This window comes from Mustelus asterias, chromosome 12 (genome assembly GCF_964213995.1).
Source record: "Mustelus asterias chromosome 12, sMusAst1.hap1.1, whole genome shotgun sequence".
NCBI lineage: Eukaryota > Metazoa > Chordata > Chondrichthyes > Carcharhiniformes > Triakidae > Mustelus > Mustelus asterias.
In genome coordinates, this window is record NC_135812.1 from 48192601 (window position 1) to 48212308 (window position 19708).

General features: G+C 44.6%; 1 protein-coding gene and 1 non-coding gene across 2 annotated transcripts in view; one reads left to right on the forward strand and one right to left on the reverse strand.

Annotated features, from left to right (window-relative positions):
- Positions 1–3974: 3974 nt before the first annotated feature.
- LOC144502078 (U2 spliceosomal RNA) lies at positions 3975–4164 on the forward strand. The gene has a single exon (XR_013499245.1). It is a non-coding gene; the product is annotated as a U2 spliceosomal RNA (small nuclear RNA).
- Positions 4165–4316: 152 nt separating this feature from the next.
- spns2 (SPNS lysolipid transporter 2, sphingosine-1-phosphate) overlaps positions 4317–19708 on the reverse strand; it is a 112781-nt gene continuing 97389 nt past the window's right edge. Inside the window, exons 11-13 of the mRNA XM_078225169.1 lie at positions 17633–17796; positions 8887–8927; positions 4317–7418 (exon numbers count right to left, since the gene is read on the reverse strand). Of these exons, the coding sequence (XP_078081295.1) occupies positions 8891–8927; positions 17633–17796 (201 nt within the window). The 3' untranslated portion in view covers positions 4317–7418; positions 8887–8890. The remainder of the gene's footprint in view (positions 7419–8886; positions 8928–17632; positions 17797–19708) is intronic.

The window sequence follows — 19708 nt, forward strand, 5'->3', positions numbered from 1 at the left end:
AGTGCTGTAGACCCCTATGACTCTTAACTGCCTCTCTGAAATGATCCAGGAAGCTAGTAATTCGGGATGGGCAATAAATATTTTCCTCACCAGTGATGTCCGCATCCCATGATAGAATAAATAAAGCACGCTCTCCATTGCAAACTGGTATTTTTTAAGCAGTGGATGTGCAGTTTTAACCTCAGCCTCAACGTTGGGAGGAGGACCTGAAGTTGCCTCTAATTTAAACACCAGTGCCTGTTCAGACAATTATCAGCTTTGTTTTGCAAGGATATGAAAAAAACCTCCCTCAAAATAAGCTCATTAAAGAAACCTGCGTGCCTGCAGTAGTCCTGCTTTTATATTGTTTAAAAGTTGTGTCTGTATCCTATTTCCTACAATTGTGACAAGACTACCTGCTTGACTGTAAGCTGTTGAATGGAGGGTTATGGAGACTGACTCGGTAATTGGCGTTCCACACGCTGCACTTGCGAGAGTCAATCTGTACAAGGCTGCAGTAACCTAATTATATGATTGAAGATACACTTGTGTGAGTTTTTGACCAGCTTGCACGAGTGGTAGTGTGACCATATCCTCGAAATAGTATTGTCAATGAAGTAGCAGCTCAGTCCTGTCATTACTGGAGACAATTGGTGTTTGTAGGACAGAGAAGTTAACTTACTGAGGCAAGTGAATGATCAACATGGGAGCAGTCGTTGGCCTAGAATTGAAGTGGCTTTGCAGAGTAAAGTAGTGAAGCTTTTACTTTATTAAAGTTAACAAGAACAATCTCTCTCGTCTCGAATTGGCAGTGTCTGCTTCAGCAGCAATTATAACTCCATGTTACTGTGGTTGAATAATAAATGTGAATTACTGTTTACTTTTCTTCATCCCATCAGCTGTGGTGCAGTTGGTAGCACCCTCCCCTCTTGAGTCAGAGGTTAGTGGGTTGAAGTCCCACTCCGGAAGGTGAGAACCAAAAACAAAGCTCATACTCCAGTACCATGCTGAGTGATCACTGCGAAAGATGTCATATTTCACATCTGAAACATTCCAAAGCATATTTCGAAAAGGAGCAGGGGATTTCATCCCTGGCCACTGTTTGTTTATTTATTACTGTCACAGTTAGGCTTACGTTAACACTGAAATGCAGTTGCTGTAAAAATCCCCTAGTCGCCACACTCTGGTGCCTGTTTGGGTACACTGAGGGGCAATTTAGCATTTAGCATAGCCAATGCACCTAACCAGCACATCTTTCAGACTGTGGGAGGAAACCCACGCAGACATGAGAACGTGCAGACTCTACACACCTGATGTAGGAGCAGCGCTCCAAAGGCTTGATTTCAAATAAACCTGCTGGGCTTTAACCTGGTGTTGTGAGACTTCTTACAGATTCCACGCAGACAGTGACCCAAGCTGGGAATGGAACCTGGCTCCCTGGTGCTGTGAGGCAGCAGTGCAGCCACTATGCCACCCAACCCTTATACCACATCAAATAAAAACCTAGTTTTTATCACACTTGCTGTTTGTGGGAGCTTGCTGTGCACCTTCTAGCTACTATCTTTCCCATATTGGAACAGTGATGACACTTCAGAACATGTGGAGTAAGAGTAGAGCATGTAGCCCATCAAGCCCGTTCCGATATTCAGTATGGTCACAATTGATCTGGGGCTTCAATTCCATTTCCCTGCCCAGACCCCTTATCCCTTAAGTTTCTGGAGAGATCAAAAATTTGTCCACGCCATCCTTCAATATATTCAATAATGGAGCATCCACAATCCTCTAGGGTTGAAAATTTCCACAGATTCAAAGGTACGTTGTTGACTATAAAGCACCTTGGAATGTCATGACAGGTGCTATATTAATGCAAGATTTTCTTTTGAAATGAAATGCTGATTCACCAGGTTCATACTACCCATTCTGCTGAAGATTGGCACAATATTAGAGCATTTCAGATGGATAAACCCACAGTATAATCAAACATCAATTGGAGAATTGGTTTGTTTGGGATACGAGTTGTGCTTGGAATGGATAGTTGGGGGATGAGTGGTGACTGGCCAGTTATTTTGTTGAGGGCATGGGCTGTGATTGGATAGTTTTGTTGAGAGAATGAGATGTATATACAAATTGGGAACAGTAGTAGGCTACTCGGCCCCTTGAACCTGCCCCGTCATTCAATAAGATCATGGCTGATCTGATTGTAACTTCAACCCCACATTCCTGCCTACCCCAGATAACCTTTCACCCACTTGTTAATCAATAATCTAGCTCTGCCTTAAAATATTTAAAGACTCTGGGTGGGATTCTCTCTCAAAAAAATCAAAATGTCGAATATGTAAAAACTGGAGTAAATCCTGCTGGTTTTTTTCAGCAGGATTTTCAAAATGAATCACCCACTCTGCATTGCAGAGTGCACTAGTGTGAATCATGTTGAAAAATATGTGAGCGGGGCCTATTCCCGCTGGAGAGGCTGGCAGCATAGTGCTGAGTGGGCCACTGCACATGCACCGATCGCATGCGTAGTAGCCCCACACTGCCGGCCTCCTGATCGCTGGCCAGCTCGATTGCTGGCCACCTCCGTGACCCCCCAATGCTGCCCCTCAGACCGCTCCCTCCCCTGGACGTGTCCGGTCCAGCCTAGACCACCCCCCTTCCCTCCTGCTAAAGCAGCACAGCACCTTTTTGGGAAGCAAGTTCCAGAGACTCACGACCCTCAGAGAGAAAAAAATCACCTCGATTTTAAACCCCTTATTTTTAATCAGTGTCCCCTAGTTCTAGATTCACCCACAAGAGGAAATATCCTCTCTACGTCCATTCTGTCAATACCCCTCAGGATCTTGTGTTTCAATTAAGTTGTCTTTTGTTCTTCTGAACTGCAGCGGATACAAGCCTAGCCTGTCCAATCTTTCCTCTTAACCTATCCATTCCAGGTATTACTCTAGTAAAGCTTCTCTGAACTTGTAACTCACTCATATCTTTCCTTAAAATATTGAGACAAATACTATGCACAATACTCTGGATGTGGTCTCATTAATGCCTTGTATAACTAAAGCTTTACCTCCTTAACTTTGTATTCAATTCCCATCGCAATAAATGATAACATTCTATTAGCTTTCCTAATAACTTGCTGCACTCCTGCACTAATCTTTTGCAACTTACAATTGTGATTGGACAGTTGGCTTGTTGAGGGACTGTGCAGTGATTGGCTAGATAGTTTGGGATGAGCTGTGATTGGAGAGTCAACTTGTTGAGGGCGTGAACTGTGCTTGGACAGTTGGTTTATTCAGCAAGACCAGATGTGTTTTGATGGGACTTGTATAAAGAACGTAAAGTAACTGAGCACTGCATTCAAATAGTTTATTAACTTATATGAGTATAGATACATTTGAGCTATATTCTTGTGTATAATTTATATACTTTGGCTTTAAACAATAAAATATACCTGAAATAATCAGATAAAATAGATTTTCTTTTAGAAAAAAGTTCTTGTTTGACAAGAAATCTCAAACACCTGAAAAGTGCGGATGGAATTTATACAGGAACAAATACATATTACACAGAAAATAAGATTCAACACACAGCCTACCATTGTATATGATTCAATTACTGAGAAAATCAGGCAGCAGCAATTGAGAGTCTTGCAGGAGAGGATAAAGACCGTGATACTTTAAGCGAGCAAACTGCTTTTGGCATCAGATAGTACTTTTAATTTACAGTTTGGCAAACTCTGAATCATAGAATTTGCATAATTCCTTCCATGGAAGGTATGAAAGTAATGATTACAAGTGAAGGGTAAACAAGTCCCCGTTTGTGGAATGTCTTGTCAATAATTTCAATCTTTCACAATACCACCAGATTGGATTGTGACCCTCAACTGAGAAATTGTATTTTGATCTGATACTTGCATTGACGGCACTGGCTGTTTGGATGGTTTAGCTCGGTGTTGTATATTGCATGGCTAATTGGGAACCTAGATAAAACTAATTGCAATTCTAATCGCTTCTCGGCCTTTTGGCTAAGATCAAGTGTAGTTTTTGATCCTACACTTGACAGAAGTCAATGAGGTTACACTGAGGCTTCATTTGAAGGAATTTTTAAAAACGCCATCTGGGCCTTTTGGCTAAGATGAAGCTCAGATCAAGTGCTGGAGGGGGTGTAATATCTACTCCAATCAACTTGGATCTTGTTGATTGAGCTCAAGACAGGAAGAATGGGCCCTGTCTTGTCAGCTTGGATCTGTAATATTTCTCATGCAAGGACTGGGCCAATTTGGTTTTTGATTGGATATAACTAAAAAAATTCTAATCAGTAATGAAAGCACTGTCATTTGTTACATGACAGTGCTGAGCACAGTGTCTGCATGTGAATGTTTGGCCTTTTTTGTGGATTTGTTCAGAAACTTGTCAGTTTTCCTGATACCTGGTGTGTGTTTTACTTCCTGGGTTACTGGTCGTCAATGTAAGCAAATATGTACACATGAAATGCTTCTAACTGTGGAGAGCAAAGCATTTTCTACTAAAACTGGAGCAAGTGTCTAAAACAGAGTCAGCGTCACGACATCTGTGGTTTGCAGTTTTTTTTGGACAACACCAATTTTGACAATAGCATCTAATCTTGTGCCAGTATTTTCCTTGCATCACTTTCAGTTGCTGGGTCACTGTGATTAGGTGATGGGATATGAATTTTTGGATTCGTTTTTGTTGATTTGTAAGTGAGGAGTGTTGGACCCTTGAAGCCATTAACCTCTCCCTGCTGCCAAGTAATTCCTCAGCACTGTGGCCCTGTCCGTAAAACCCATAGTTAAGTTTTTTTTAAAGTTACACATTCTCTTGAAGGCCTAAGGCTAAACGCAATGCAAGTTGTCTAGCACACTCCTCCCATTTAACTCTTTGAGTGCAAGCGATGGATTCACCAGTGCCTTTTCCCGCAGTGGCACCAAGTTTCACTGTCACAAGTGATCATGATAATCTAGAATGGTGGGAAGTTTACATTTTGAAAAAGAGTTAAACTTTTAACATACAAATGCTGTGTTGGACAAGCTTTGGCCAATGTTACTCACAGAGAGGGTGCAGTTTAATTTAAAATCCTGGTGTTGATTAACCAAGACACTGGAGAGAGTGACGGAACCTACTGGCTTCTCAGTGGGCAGGTAGGCTGAGTTTAGAGGACATTAGGAGTAACTATTCCCCAGTGGGCTCTTTCCTAAAACCTGCTGGATTCTCATTTTAAAGTTTATAGTTTATTTATTAGTGTCACAAATAGGCTTACATCAACAGTGCAATGAAGTTACTGCGAAAATCCCCGAGTCACCACATTCCGGCGCCTGTTCGGATACACTGAGGAAGAATTTAGCATGGCCAATACACATAACCAGCACGTTTTTGGACTGTGGGAGGAAACCGGAGCACCCGGAGGAAACGGGAGAACGTGCAGACTCGGCTGAGACAGTGACCAGGGATCCTGGTGCTGCGAGGCAGCAAAACTAACCACAGTGCCATCGTGCTGAGTGGATGTCATTGCTGTGGTAACAGCCTGAAGTGACTTGAATTACAGCAAGACACCTTGGGCAGTCCCTCTTTGGCAGCAGGACTGGCTGCTAACCACCCAGTGCATGAGAGGGAGAGCAGCAATTCATGGAACTAGCGCATTCCAGAGAGGCCAGTTTTTCCACTAACTTAATTTGCTGATCCGACATTACATGCATGCAAAGAATTTGCTTTAATTTGCAGATATTACAATTGGCAATTAAATTCTTGTAGCGCACACCTGCACAGGCCTGAACCACAGAGGATTCTTTTGCGACATCTAATAAAAGAATAGGGGTGGTGGGAGATGATTAACAGGTGACATGGAAGAACTCTGAGGCAACTGGGAATATTTTGTTTAAAAATAGAAACAAACCTAATAGCTGCTTTATAAAGGGAAATTGGTTGATCCTAAGATGTGTCAGCAACTTAACACCACACAGCAAATATATACTTTTGCATTTTGCAGTTTTTAAATCTCAGTTGATAAATCGGTTCTTTTGTGTTGCTGGCCCTGAAACAAATATTTAGCTCTAATTGTTTTAAATCAGTCTTTTATGTGTAACATCTAATTCTATTCATGAGCAGATCTGCCCCAATATTGTTAATCCACTGCAGTGAAACAGTAGACGGTTCTATCCACATAACCTGGAAGATACCAATTGACGCCCTTGGCTAATCTCAAACTAAATGACACTCGACCTAAAACAAGTGTTCTTGGTCCCCCTAGGCTAGGGAACAGGGAAATTACTCTGAATACGGTGATACCTCCTCTACATTACAGCGTAAGAACACTGGGAGAGGACATCCTTGGTGAAAGAGATTGCTGATGGGAACTTGATGGATAACTAACTACTTGTGCAAAGATACCTTTGAGGGAGAAATGGAGAGAAAAGCAATCCAGTTTTTATTGTGAGATTCATCGTTTGCACCTTGAAAGAGTAGAGGGGGGTGAGGAATGGTTAGAAACTAGCGACTGCAATCCGTCTTCAAGAAAGCAACTAGAAGTAGACCAGTTGCTGCATTTAAAAGGAATTTAGACATTGCAGACTGCCTATCCCCCCTTCCCTTGACCTGGCCTCAATGTGATACAACTATAGAAAGTAGGTGTGGAAAGGAAAGAGTTGAAGATTGCTTAGTGCATCTTGATTCACTTAAGGGGATTTTTAGTGCATATTTATAAGCCAGTAGTTAGATTGCTATCACTGGCATTAGTACAAGAATCACAGAATCTGATACACCTTATAGCTGAAACTCAATTCACTGGTTCCTATTATTTCTATTACCAGTTCTATAAGTAACAAGCGTGTCAGCGATCCAGTGTAATACAGCTCAAAGTGCTTTCTCGTTGAAGGATAATATGTACACTATTGGGTGTTTCTGTGTAGTTGTCATCGGGGTGTAGATTTCAGCCGCTCCCCCACATTGAGCATCTCCTAGTGACATCTTTAAACTGCAGCATTAAATGAAAGCAATAATATTTCTGACTGGAACACTTGCCTTATTTTCATCACATGTAGCCCCACACTAGCTGAGGCAGAGATTGGCAGCATTCTCTCGTTCTTTGCAGCTAGAAGATGTCTCCAAAGCCGGAGGTCAGATCTTAACCCCGTGGGGCGGGGGGGGGGAGGGACAAAAAAACAAAACCAGAGACAAACACAGATTGTTCAGACTTTGCTCTTCCGCAGAGATTCCCATAATAAAAAGAGAACGTGAAGCCGCATCCCTAAAGAGGAGAGGTTCCTTAGCATTGAGCCCCGGTCAGAAGTTGCGCCCATTTCCTATCTCTTTGGGCGGTTCACCACTTCCTCGGCAGTCGGACGGTCCCATGACGCGGCGTTGATAAACTGCGCTGTCGTTTGAAGGCGAAAGTCGCTGACTTGTGAGCCATTTTCACCTGCTCCGACCTCAGCTCTGGAAGAGAAAGGGAAAGGGTGGGGTTGTTAGGTGGCTACACGAGTGAGAAAGGTTGCACTGACGGGGTGAGATGAAGGAAGATGGAAGGAGGCTCATGTGCGGCATAAACAATGCAGGCCAAACGGCCTGACACTAAGGGACAATTTAGCATAGCCAATCCACCTAACCCGCACATCTTTGTACTGTGGGAGGAAATTGGAACACCCAGAGGAAACCCACGCAGACACGAGGAGAATGTGCAGACTCCGCACAGACAGTGACCCAAGCTGGGAATTGAACTCGGGTCCCTGGCGCTGAGAGGCAGCAGTGCTAACCATTGTGCCACCGTGCTGCCCAGAGACACAAACGTTTTTGACACTGGGTATCTGGGTGTTTGTCGTTCGACACCAATAGTGCCAAAACTGGCTGTCTACTCATTCCCAGGAACTGATGTTTGCAAAATGCCAGAGAAACATTGCTTATTACAAGAGAACATTAATCTGAGAGCGAGAAAGGAGTTGATGATCTCTGCACTCATCCTAGGGTCATTTCTCTAAATAACCAAGCCCTGCTGTTTGACCATTTACAGGTTGCCTCGCTGCATTCTGTCAGCAGCCTGGGGAAGGACAGAGTTTCCTCATCTACGCACTGCACTTGCATTCAGGTTTTTTTTTCAAATTTGTCCAAATTGGAATCAGGTCAACTTTTCTCAAAGCACAAATCAGTCCAAACACAGGAAAAGCACACTGAACCTGATTGTTCAGAAAGAGAAGAGTGAGCTTCCACTGCTGGGAGTGCCCGATCCAGACCTGGACTTCCACCGAGCCGACCTGCCTCTGAACGAGTGGCTGACACCGGGAAGATGCCTGTGGTCAACGCGAGCCTGGCCTGGGCCCAGCAATGGAATTACTGCCACTCCCAAAAACTCTGCCCACCGAACAGGCCTGGAACTGCGGGCAGTAAACAACTTGTGGGTCAGGTGACCCTCCACTGGAGTCAGAGAGGGAGAAACATGCACATCATTTGGTTCCAAGATGATCAAGGGGAAATCCTTTGGATTATCATCTTTCCCTGACTGTAAGGAGAAGGCACGCTTGCACCATTACTCATGTTCTATCACACTGAACATCTTTACTGTGAGGCAGGCTACAGTGACACTGAACCACGGCACCAAAAGCAACATCACAGCAAAGAATGTCTCAGATCTAGGGGGACCTGTCTCACGCACTTCATTCTGTTTCACTCCCTCTGTCCTAACCCCAGTCATAAATCTCAGTCCTGGTCACTCACCTTGGAGACTTGTTTCCTGTGAATCAAACCCCGTGACCTCCTCATCAAAGAAAGTTATTAAATAAAAGGAAATCGGCATAAATCACATTACAGGCAGCGCTCCAAAGCCCTGTTGTTTTTAACATGTTCATATTTCATTGAAATGTCCCGCTCGGCAATAATGTGGATGTGATGATTATTTATTGTTTTTTCTTACCTTATCAAACTTTCACAGAAACCAGCTTCATCTCCTCCACTCTGCAGAGAAAGGAAACAAATTCCAAAAGGTCAGGTCGCAGAAGCAAAAAGTGTTTACTGTCTGGGTGAGCGGGGGAAGGGTAGAACGTGGGATCACCGCCTCCACCAGGGTACTGCCGCCCTGTGTGCCACCTTCTCCAGTGCTATCGCCTTCCCTGATTCTATACACTCCTGCCATGGTGCCTCCCCCACCTCGGGCACCGCAATACATGAGCACTGACATTAACCCCTGAGCACTGCCCCCACCAGCTATTTATTTCTTATTCATTCATGGGATGTGGGCATCGCTGGTAATGCCAGCATTTGTTGCCCATCCCTGACAGTCCTTGAACTGAGGGCAGGAATTTACAGCCTCTCTCGGGCGAGATTGTAAAATCCCGCTCGAGGCCAACGGAGCTTTCTGTTCTGGGAACCTCACCTGCGCCGATTCCAGGGCGGACAAGGTGGTAGAGTTCGGGTCAGAGTGTCTCGCTAGGCAAATTGAGAAGGCAGTTAAGAGTCAACCACGTTGCTGCAGGTCTGGAGTCACATGTCGGCCAGACCGGGTAAAGATGTCAGATTCCCTTCCCTAAAGGATGTTAATGAACCTGATGGATTCGTATAACAATCTATGATAGTTTCATGGTCACCATTACTGAGACTAGTTTTATATTCCAGATTTCATAAATTAGATTTAAATTCCAACAGCTGCCGCAGTGGGATTTAAATCTATGTCCTCAGAGCATTAGTCTGGGCATTTGGATTACTAACGTGGTTAGCACTGCTGCCTCACAGCGCCAGGGACCTGGGTTCGATTCCCGCTTGGGTCACTGTCTGTGTGGAGTTTGCACATTCTCCCCGTGTCTGCGGGGGTTTCCTCCGGGTGCTCCGGTATCCTCCCACAGTCCAAAGATGTGCGGGTTAGGTGGATTGGCTATGCTAAATTCCCTCTTACTGTACCCAAACGGGCGCCGGAGTGCGGCGCCTAGGGGATTTTCACAGTAACTTCATTGCAGTGCTAATGTAAGCCTACTTGTGACACTAACAAATGAACTTAAACTTATAAACTGAGTTTGCACAGCAACATTTTCTCATTGTAAAAAAAATGAGGAACTTCATTCTGGTAGCTTCAAATCACTCAGTGGGAAATCAGGCACCTGATTGTGGCAAATTGGCACCCAGTTTATCAAAACATTGACCACTTCCTGTGAAGTCTGAGCCACTATCTGGCCCTGTAAAATCAAGGACCGGTGTCAGTTTAGCTCAATAACACGATCATAGAAACCCTACAGTGCAGAAGGAGGCCATTCGGCCCATCGAGTCTGCACCGACAACAATCCCACCCAGGCCCTAGCCGCACATATTTACCCGCTAATCCCTCTAACCTACACATCTCAGGACTCTAAGGGGCAATTTTTAGCATAACTAATCAACCTAACCCGCACATCTTTGGACTGTGGGAGGAAACCGGAGCACCCGGAGGAAACCCACGCAGACACGAGGAGAATGTGCAAACTCCACACAGCCAGTGACCCAAGCCGGGAATCGAACCCAGGTCCCTGGAGCTGTGAAGCAGCAGTGCTAACCACTGTGCCACCGTGCCGCCCCTCCTCCTCCTCCTCATTGAGGGTTTCACATCTTGAGCCTAGCTGGATGACACTCCAGTGCAACACTGATGGAGCGCTGAGCTGCTAACCTTCGGTGTTGCACTGGAGTGTCATCCAACTAGGCTCAAGATGTGCAAGTAACCCGAAGTCCATCTGACCTCTGGGGTCAACGTGAAAGACCCCACAGTGATGTCTGAAGAAGAGCAAACGGGTTTTGCCTGGGGCCCTGGTCATTATCTCGTCATTACCTCACTGCTGTTTGTGGGTTCTTGCTGTGTGCAAATTGGAAGATGTGCTCTGCATGTTATAACAGCGAGTACACTGCAGAGCATTTTGGGATACCCTGATTGCCACAGACACATAAATATTCCCGAGAAGCAAAGTGTGAGTGCTGGATCTGCATTGCTAAAACTGGCTTCTTTATCCCAGAAAAGTCCCAAATGAAAATGATTAATTCATACACCCATGGAAGTGACTAAACAATTAATTTAATCATGACATAAATACTCATTGTAATATCTTTGTTACATTGCAGTTACGCCAACACTGTAATTAACTGTCTATTACTGTGTAATTACATCATGATCCACAATTTAAATAGAATGTTTTCAAGTAATTCCAATTAACTGGAGCACACGAACAAGACAGTGTATAGGATGCCCTGGATAGTGATGGCACGGTTATAGATTACTTGACCCCTTCTTTCAGGGTCAGCACTGCCTGTAATCATAGCTAGGTGATCTTTGCTTCACAAGAGTTCCAAAGCGAGGGTTTAAAAGAGATTGTGTTCTGAGTAAAATACAATTTGAAATTGGGAACAGGGTTGGTGGATTCCAGGAGATCAGGACTGAGGGGCCGCTCACTGGTAAATGAGATCAAATTGAAGAGCTTGAAGAGGGAATTTTTAAAAAAATCATACAGGCTTGTGAGGCAGTGGAGAGCAGTACTGGAGGTTGAAGCTGAGATCATTCAGGGTAGGTTCAGTGGAGGAAAGAAAGAATGGAGAGATATGGGATCAGAAAGGACATTTGGCATGTATTGAGGATAAATACCAGTATCAACTGGTCGGGCTGAATGGCCTATTTTCAAGATGTAATTTCCACTGAGATATCTCAACTTCTTTTACAGCGAGATCGTATTACATTGAAACCAGGGGCATTTAATCCAGGTATGCTAATTTAGCACCATTTACAGCGAGCTGCCTTACTGTCTACTATGTATTAAGGGTGCATTCACACTGTGACCAGTGAGAGTAGTTTTTGCTTCACATCACCATTACTGTTACAGAGTAAATGTGGCTGGAAACCGGACTCAGAACCTGACCAGGAGTGTCGTTTCACTAGTCTCCAGTTCTCGGTCTTCGCTTAACTCGCTACAGATTTTGTGTTGCTAATGAAGGTAACAATAACTGCACCATGACTGTATCATAAAAAGGCAGCTCGCAAATTATCAACTATTGAGTGACAATCAAAGTAATTCACCTCCCTGACTCTTAAGCACAGAGGGAAGGTGGTGAATCCATTGCATAATGCGCATGTTTCTATGTTAATAATATGGTATTTAGTTATTACAGCCAAGCTCAAACAGGTTCTCACATATTTTTGCACCTTTCAGTCATTGCATGGCAACCCCTCGCAGAAACCTGGTTTCATTCACCCCCTTCCCCAAGAGTGTTTCTGCCAATTGTAACTCCCACACTGCCAGTCAAGCTAAGGGTGACTACGGGATTGAGCCTGAAGTCTGATCAAGTGCGCGAGGAGCCTCCAAAGCTACCAGACTATAATTAATTCTATTGACAGAAACTCCCTTTTCTGAAGAACCTACTCAGAGCCACAGTCCTGGAGGTGTCTGGCCACATGAAAACATGCACTTCCTAAACAGCCATTGTTGCTCCCTTATCTGGTGCTGCCTTCACAATAACCCATTCGACTCATTGTGTCAACCCTTCCTGTCATTTCAAAATGCAAATTATGTTTTTAGGAAACGTCGACATTCCAGAGATTTCTTAAGGTCTCGCCTGACCGAACGATTTGTCATCCAGACCTCAGAACAATAAAAATACCATTGCTCTTTGTCAGGAAGTTCAGTTAATTTGTTTTTCTTCAAACTGAGTCTTTTCATCAACTTGCCAAGAATAATATTCAGTTCTTGTCAGGTGAAAACAGCCCCTCAAAGAGTTATTTATTATCTTGGCTGGAGACTTGTCCCTGCTTTCTCGACTTTCAGCGTCAAACTTTTGAGACATTTGCCATGTTTTATTCCTTCCTTATGAAATAGGGGCAGGAGGAGGCCATTCAGTCCTTTCAGACTGTCCCACCATTCAACGCGATCATGGCTGATCTACTTCAACACCATTTCCCAATGCTATCCACACATCGCCTGCTGTTTCTAATGTGTAGAAAATCAATCACTAGGTGTTATTCTGACGTGCCCTGGCTAATATTTATATCTTGAGCAACATCACAAAAACTATTTAATTGGTCATTTTCACATTGCTGCTTATTACCCATGGGTCACTGTCAAAGAACAAAGAACAGTGCAGCACAGGAACAGGCCTTTTAGCCCACCAAGCCTGCACCGATCATGCAGTTCTATCTAGACCAACCGCTTATATCCCTCTATACCCCATCTGTTCAGGTGTCTATCCACCAAGCACAACACCAGTAAGAGCCTTCTAGCCCAAAGGTGTGGCGATAAAGGTAGACTAAATGCTAAACATTTAGTTTCAATGCTTCAGTGTCATGATGGTCAGCAGTCATGGATTGGATACTGGACATTCCTCCATTCAGCTGTAACAGCTTAAATTGCTGTAATGTCTATAACATAGAATGAGCTCTGAAAAGAGGTGGGATCAAGACAGAGACGGGGACAAAAGAGGAGATTTTAGGCAGGATCGAAAGGTTGAGCTTTAAGAAGGAGAAGCCGACCGAGAGAATTGAGGGAGGAATTTCGAAGGATGATGAAGGTGAAGGTGGGAGTGTGGGATGTGGAAGTTATTCCAAATGCCAGAGCCAGAGAAATGGAATGAAATAAAAGCAGAATACTGCAAACACTGGTGATCTGAAATAAAAACAAAGTGTTGCAAAAACTCAGCAAATCTGGCAGCATCTATGGAGAGAGAAACAGAGTTGAGTTTCGAGTTGAATATGACTTCTTCAGAACTGAAAGAGAAGGTCAGGGATAGGTTAGAGGGCAGAGGAAATTAAATACCAAAGATGTCATGGGACAAATGGCTAAGGGAGTGGTAATGGTAGTAGTAAAGAAACAATACATTGGTCCAGATTAGTTGTTAATAGCAGAATAAAATCCAGTGCAATCCGAAAGCAAGGACAGTAAAACAAGATAGAGACTAGCAAAATGGAGGGGAGAGTTCATGGTCTGAAGTTGTTGAACTCAAAGGGTTTTGACAAAGGGTCATCTGGACTCAAAACGTCAGCTCTTTTCTCTCCTTACAGGTGCTGCCAGATCTGCTGAGATTTTCTTTTTTGGTTGTTGAACTCAACGTTGAGCCAGAAGACTGTGAAGTGTGATCGGAAGATGAGGTGCTGTTCCTTCAGTTTGCGTTCGGCTTCACTGGAACATTATAAACAGGCCGAGGACAGAAATGTGGGCAAAAGAGCAAGATGATGAATTGAACTAGCAAACAACGGGAAGGTCAGAGTCTTGCTTGTGGACTGAGTGAAGGTGTTCCACAAAGCAGTCGCTCAGTCTGTGTTTAGTCTCCCCAGTGTAGAGGAGACCACATTGGGAACAGTGAATACATTAAACTGAATTGAAAGGAGATGACGATGGCTTCACCTGGAGGGAATATTTGGGGCATTGGGCAGGGAGGAGGTCAAGGGGCAGGTGTTACAAATCCTGCGATTGCATGGGAAGGTGCTGTGGGAAGGGGGTGAGGTGTTGGGGGTGATGGAGGAGTGGATCAAGGTGTCACGGACGGAGCAAACCTGTGGAATGCTGAGTGCGGGTGTTGGGGGGGGGGGGGGGTGGAATTGAGAGGAAGATGTGTTTGGTGGTGGCATCATACTGGAGTTGGCGGAGGATGATAATTTGAATATGGAGGCTGGTGGGGTGAAAAGTGGGGACAAGGGGAATTGTGTTGTAGTTCTTGGGGGGGGGGGGGGGGAGGTGAAAGCAAAAATGTGGGAAATGGGTCAGACACGGCTGAGGGTCCTGTCAATCACAGGGGGAGAAATCCTCGGCTGAGGAGAAAGGAGGACATGTTATAACAAAGAACAATACAGCACAGGAACAGGCCCTTCGGCCCTCCAAGCCTGTGCCGCTCCCTGGTCCAAACTAGACCATTCTTTTGTATCCCTCCATTCCCACTCCGTTCATATGGCTGTCTAGATAAGTGTGTTAGAAACATCATTGTGAAAGTAGCATCATCAGGACAGGTGTGACAGAGACGGAGAAACTGGGAGATGGAGGGAGGAATGGAGAGTTGGGGGAGGTGGGAGGATTGTGGGGTTTGAAGAGTCCCAGAGATAGGGAGGGGCATAACCATGACGGATTTAACCTCAAGAATACAAATTTTTGATTGGAGGCATTGTGTAATATCTGAGGTAGAGCAGCTTTTTATGGTTCACTGGCAATTTAGAAATAAAAGAAATGATTTGAGAATGTGAGGCTCAATCTGTAGAGGATTAAGTGAATCATTTATTATGGGTTGGTTCTTTCAGTGAAACGAGGGCAGCACTTACCACTAACCACGAAACTGGTTGTTTTGAAGAGACAATGCAGAGTACTTGTGTAATTCCTATTCATCATTAATGGAATGCACCACAAAAGACACCTCCATGAATAACTTGTCAATCAGAGTGGGTTGAGAATAGGGTTAGCCCAGTCCCTGACACACTGCCATTGTGGTTCGCACACTCCCACTTGCGGGACACCCGAAACCAGTTCCAGCCACGGGCAAACTTTGGGGTGGGAATGAAAATTGGTGATGGTTTTGAAGTTGAGATACCGCAGAACCTTCAAATGTTTCTGCACTCTCTAGAAGCCTGATGACAACATCACCTTCAATATCACTAAATGAGAAAAGGCCCAAGGTCTATCTAACCTATCGACCATTCCTGTAGTCGCATGATATAATATGACGTGGGACTGGGGTGGGCACGGTAAGAAGTCTCACAACACCAGGTTAAAGTCCGACAGGTTTATTTGGAATCACAAGCTTTCAGAGCGCTTCTCCTTCATCAGGTGAGTGGTGACGTGGTGATGTATCTCTCCACTCACTGACGAAGGAGCAGCGCTCCAAAAGCTCGTGATTCCAAATAAACTTGTGGGACGTTAACCTGGTACTCATGATATAACAATAATGGAGTCGTTGATTGATCACAATGATTGACCTCCTTCCATCTGTCTACAGCAGATTGTCCAGTTGGATGATGCATGGCCAACCCTAGTGGTGGGGAATTGTGGGAACCGCAGTCACCGTTAGTTATGGCTGAGTCAGTAACATTTTCATCTCAGTCAAAAGATTACAGTTTCAAATCCAATCGAGACATTGTTTTTTTCTAAGCTCAAATCTCTGGAACCCACAACCTCCTGACTGAGAACATTGTCAACTGAGGGGAGAGCCGCACTGCTGGAGGTGCCATCGTTCAGATGTCTAACCAAGCTCCCAGCTGCCACCTCCTTCCTATGGATGGAAAAGATCCCACAGGACCATTTCGAAGAAGAGCAAGGGAGATTCTGCCCTCCCTCTCACCACCAGTGTCCAGGCCAACATTCATCCCTCAATCAATATTATTGAAAAACAGGTTATCTGGTCATTATCATGCTGCTGCTTGTGGGAGCTTGCTGTGCGGAAATTGGCTGTAAACCAAGCGATATCGATTCAGCCGTTGATTCTAATTCCCACTGCCTTCAAATTGGGGATGGTGAGATCCCACATTGACTGTCATCTGCTCCTGTCCAAAGTCAAATTGACCCCCTCGATGTGAGAATATTGGACAAGAGCATCTTCAATCTTGGCTGCGATGCTCACTGCAGTCAAATAGTCTCCTGACTCTTATTGTCTAATCTCGCATCCGAACAGCGACTGTATGAGAAATCAGTCAGTCACAGGCACTGTATCAATTCAGGAAGGCGGCTCACCACCACCGTCTCAAGTGCAATTAGGGATGGGCAATAAATGCTGGCCTGGCTAGCGACACCCACATCCCGTGTATGAATAATAAAAACCATAGAATCCCTACAGTGCAGAAAGAGGCCATTTGACCCATCGAATCTGCACCTCCTCTCCGAAAGAGCATCTTACCCAGGCCCACCTTATCCCTGTAACCATGCACATTTACCATGGCCAGTTCATCTAACCTACATATCTTGGGACACTAATGGGCAATTTAGCATGGCCAATCCACCTAACCTGCACATATTTGGACTGTGGGAGGAAAGTGGAGCACCCGGAGGAAACACACGCAGACACGGGGAGAACGTGCAAACTCCGCACAGACACCCAAGGCCAGGATCCCTGGTGTTGTGAAGCTACAGTGCTAACCACTGTGCCACCATGTTTCAGGAAAGGGAGAGGAGGTACAGGAAGGGGCAACAAAATAGGCAACTCATCGAGTCCATAGAGATTAAAAGCATGGAAACAGGCTCTTCGGCCCAATTTGTCCATGCCACCCAGTTTTCTACTCCTAAGCTAGTCTCAATTGCCTGCATTTGGCCCATATCCCTCTATACCCATCGTACCCATGTAACTGTCTAAATGCTTTTTAAAAGACAAAACTGTACCCACCTCTACTCCAGCCTCTGACAGCTTGTTCCAGACACTCACTACCTTCTGTGTGAAAAAGTTGCCCTTCTGGACCCTTTTGTATCTCTCCCCTCTCACCTTAAACCTAAGCCCTCTAGTTTTAGACTCCCCTACCTTTGGGAAAAGATGTTGACTATCTAGCTTATCTATGCCCCTCATTAATTTATAGACCTCTATAAGATCACCCCTAAGCCTCCTACGCTGCAGGGAATAAAGTCCCAGTCTATCCCGCCTCTCCTTATAACTCCACTCAGAGCAAGGGTATAATCAGGCAAGGATGGAGTTCATTGAGAAATAGGATTAATTTTTCCGTCAGGTTACAGACCGAGAGTTAACTCGATCACACTTACTGCTGATGGGCTCTGTTTCGGTCTTGCACAATGAAATGGGCTGTAGCCAGGAAGAAGGTCCCTCCCAGGACAATGATAAACGGACACAGCATGAGAGCGTAACCCAGACTGAGGAACTCCCACAGATCCAAATCCGGCTTACTCTGTCTGATCACATCCGAGATCTGCGGAAGGCAAGAGAAAGCAAACTTACTGCACGGCTTCTCAAACATGTTTAAGAAAAGAAGTCTGGCAAGATAGAGGCAAAATAAATAAGCTTTTTAAGACAATTGGACAGCAAAGCAACAGGCTTTGAGGTTGTTATGGGGAGATGGGGTAAGCCTAGAAAACAGCAGCATTTTGATTATATCAATGGAGCACAGGGTTGGTATAATTACACAGACCCTACTCTCATTGTGGTACACGGCAACATCTGGCGGGAGTTAACAGCATCAACACTACACACTCCTCCAAGTTTGGCCGCTTGTATACCCCAAACTCCTAAATATACTGTTGGCAACAGTGCCTTTAGTTGCCTGGGCCCTGAACTCCATAATTTCTTCCTTAAACATCTCTGTCTCTCTACCTCACTTTCCTCCCCTGAGGTGCTACTTAAAACTGACCTCTTTGACCCAGCTTTTGATTATCTTCTTGCCTGGTTCGGTTTCATATAAATGTTAAATAACACTCCTATCAAGTACTTTGGGACATTTCATATGATGTGAAAAGTTCTATATAAATGCATATTGTTGCTGTGATTCTAGGGAAAAAGACAGTTATAGAATCTCTTAAGTGCAGAAGGAGGCCATTCAGCCCATTGAGCCTGCACCAACATCAATCCCACCCAGGCCCTATCCCCATAACCCCATATATTTACCCTGCTCATCCCGCTGACACTAAGGGGCAATCTAGCATGGCCAATTCACCTAACCTGCACAACTTTGGGCTGTGGGAGGAAACCGGAACACGCGGAGGAAACCCACGCAGACACGGGGAGAATGTGCAAACAGTCATCCAAGGCCAGAATCTAACCCAGATCCCTGGCGTTGTGAGGCAGCCATACTAACCACTGTGCCACTGTGATGATTCAGACAATCCTAGGCCTCATCCCTACTATTTGGACTCCCAAGGCTACACTATTCATCATGCTGGGAGTGATAAGGAATTGCACAGCAGTGTTTTAAAGGTAGTTCTATAGTTCATCCCAACACTTCCCTGTCGCCCAGAGTACCACCACATACAGAAAGTCACTTTAATTGAAGGGAGCCGATGGTTTGTTTCCTGTGATATTATCACAGCGAGGAATAGCAGGCATTTTATGGAGCAACAATAATAGAGAGAAATCCAATTATTCTTTATCTAAATGCTTGTTCAATCAATGGCAACAACCCATGATGCTAATTTAATAATTATCAATAGGGAATAAGAAGTCTATAACAAAGCAAGGGGAGATGGTGGCTAAGTGGCAAATGTGCTTGGAGGGACTCAGGGTAATGTTCTGGGGACCCGGGTTCGAATCCCACCATGGCAGATGGTGAAATTTGAATTCAATAAAAATCTGGAATTAAAAGTCTTCTGATGACTGTGAAACCATTGCTGATGGTCATAAAAACCCATCTGGTTCACTAGTGTCCTTTAGGGAAGGAAATCTGCCGTTCTTATGACCTACACGTGACTCCAGATTCTCAGCAATGTGGTTGATAATTAAATGCCCCTCAGTTCAAGGGCAATGATGGGCAATAAATGCTGGCCCAGCCAGCCCACATCCCAAGAATGAATACATTTTTAAAAACTTTGATTGGGTGGTGGAGACAGGTTTGATTGAGGGATTCAAAAGGGAATTGGATTGCTATCTAGAAAGAATGTGCAAGGATAAGGCAGGGGAGTGGGGCGAGGTAGAATGCTCTTTCGGTGAGCTAATAGAGACTCGATGGGCCAAATGGTCTCCTTTGGCACTGCAAAGGTTTTGAATGTGGGGCCACATATTTAAATCTTGCAATAATTTCCCCACCGTAGTTTTGTCCATCACAAAATGTACAATCATAAAATGGTTAGAGTGCAGAAGGAGGCCATTCAGCCCTTTGTGCCTGTGCTAGC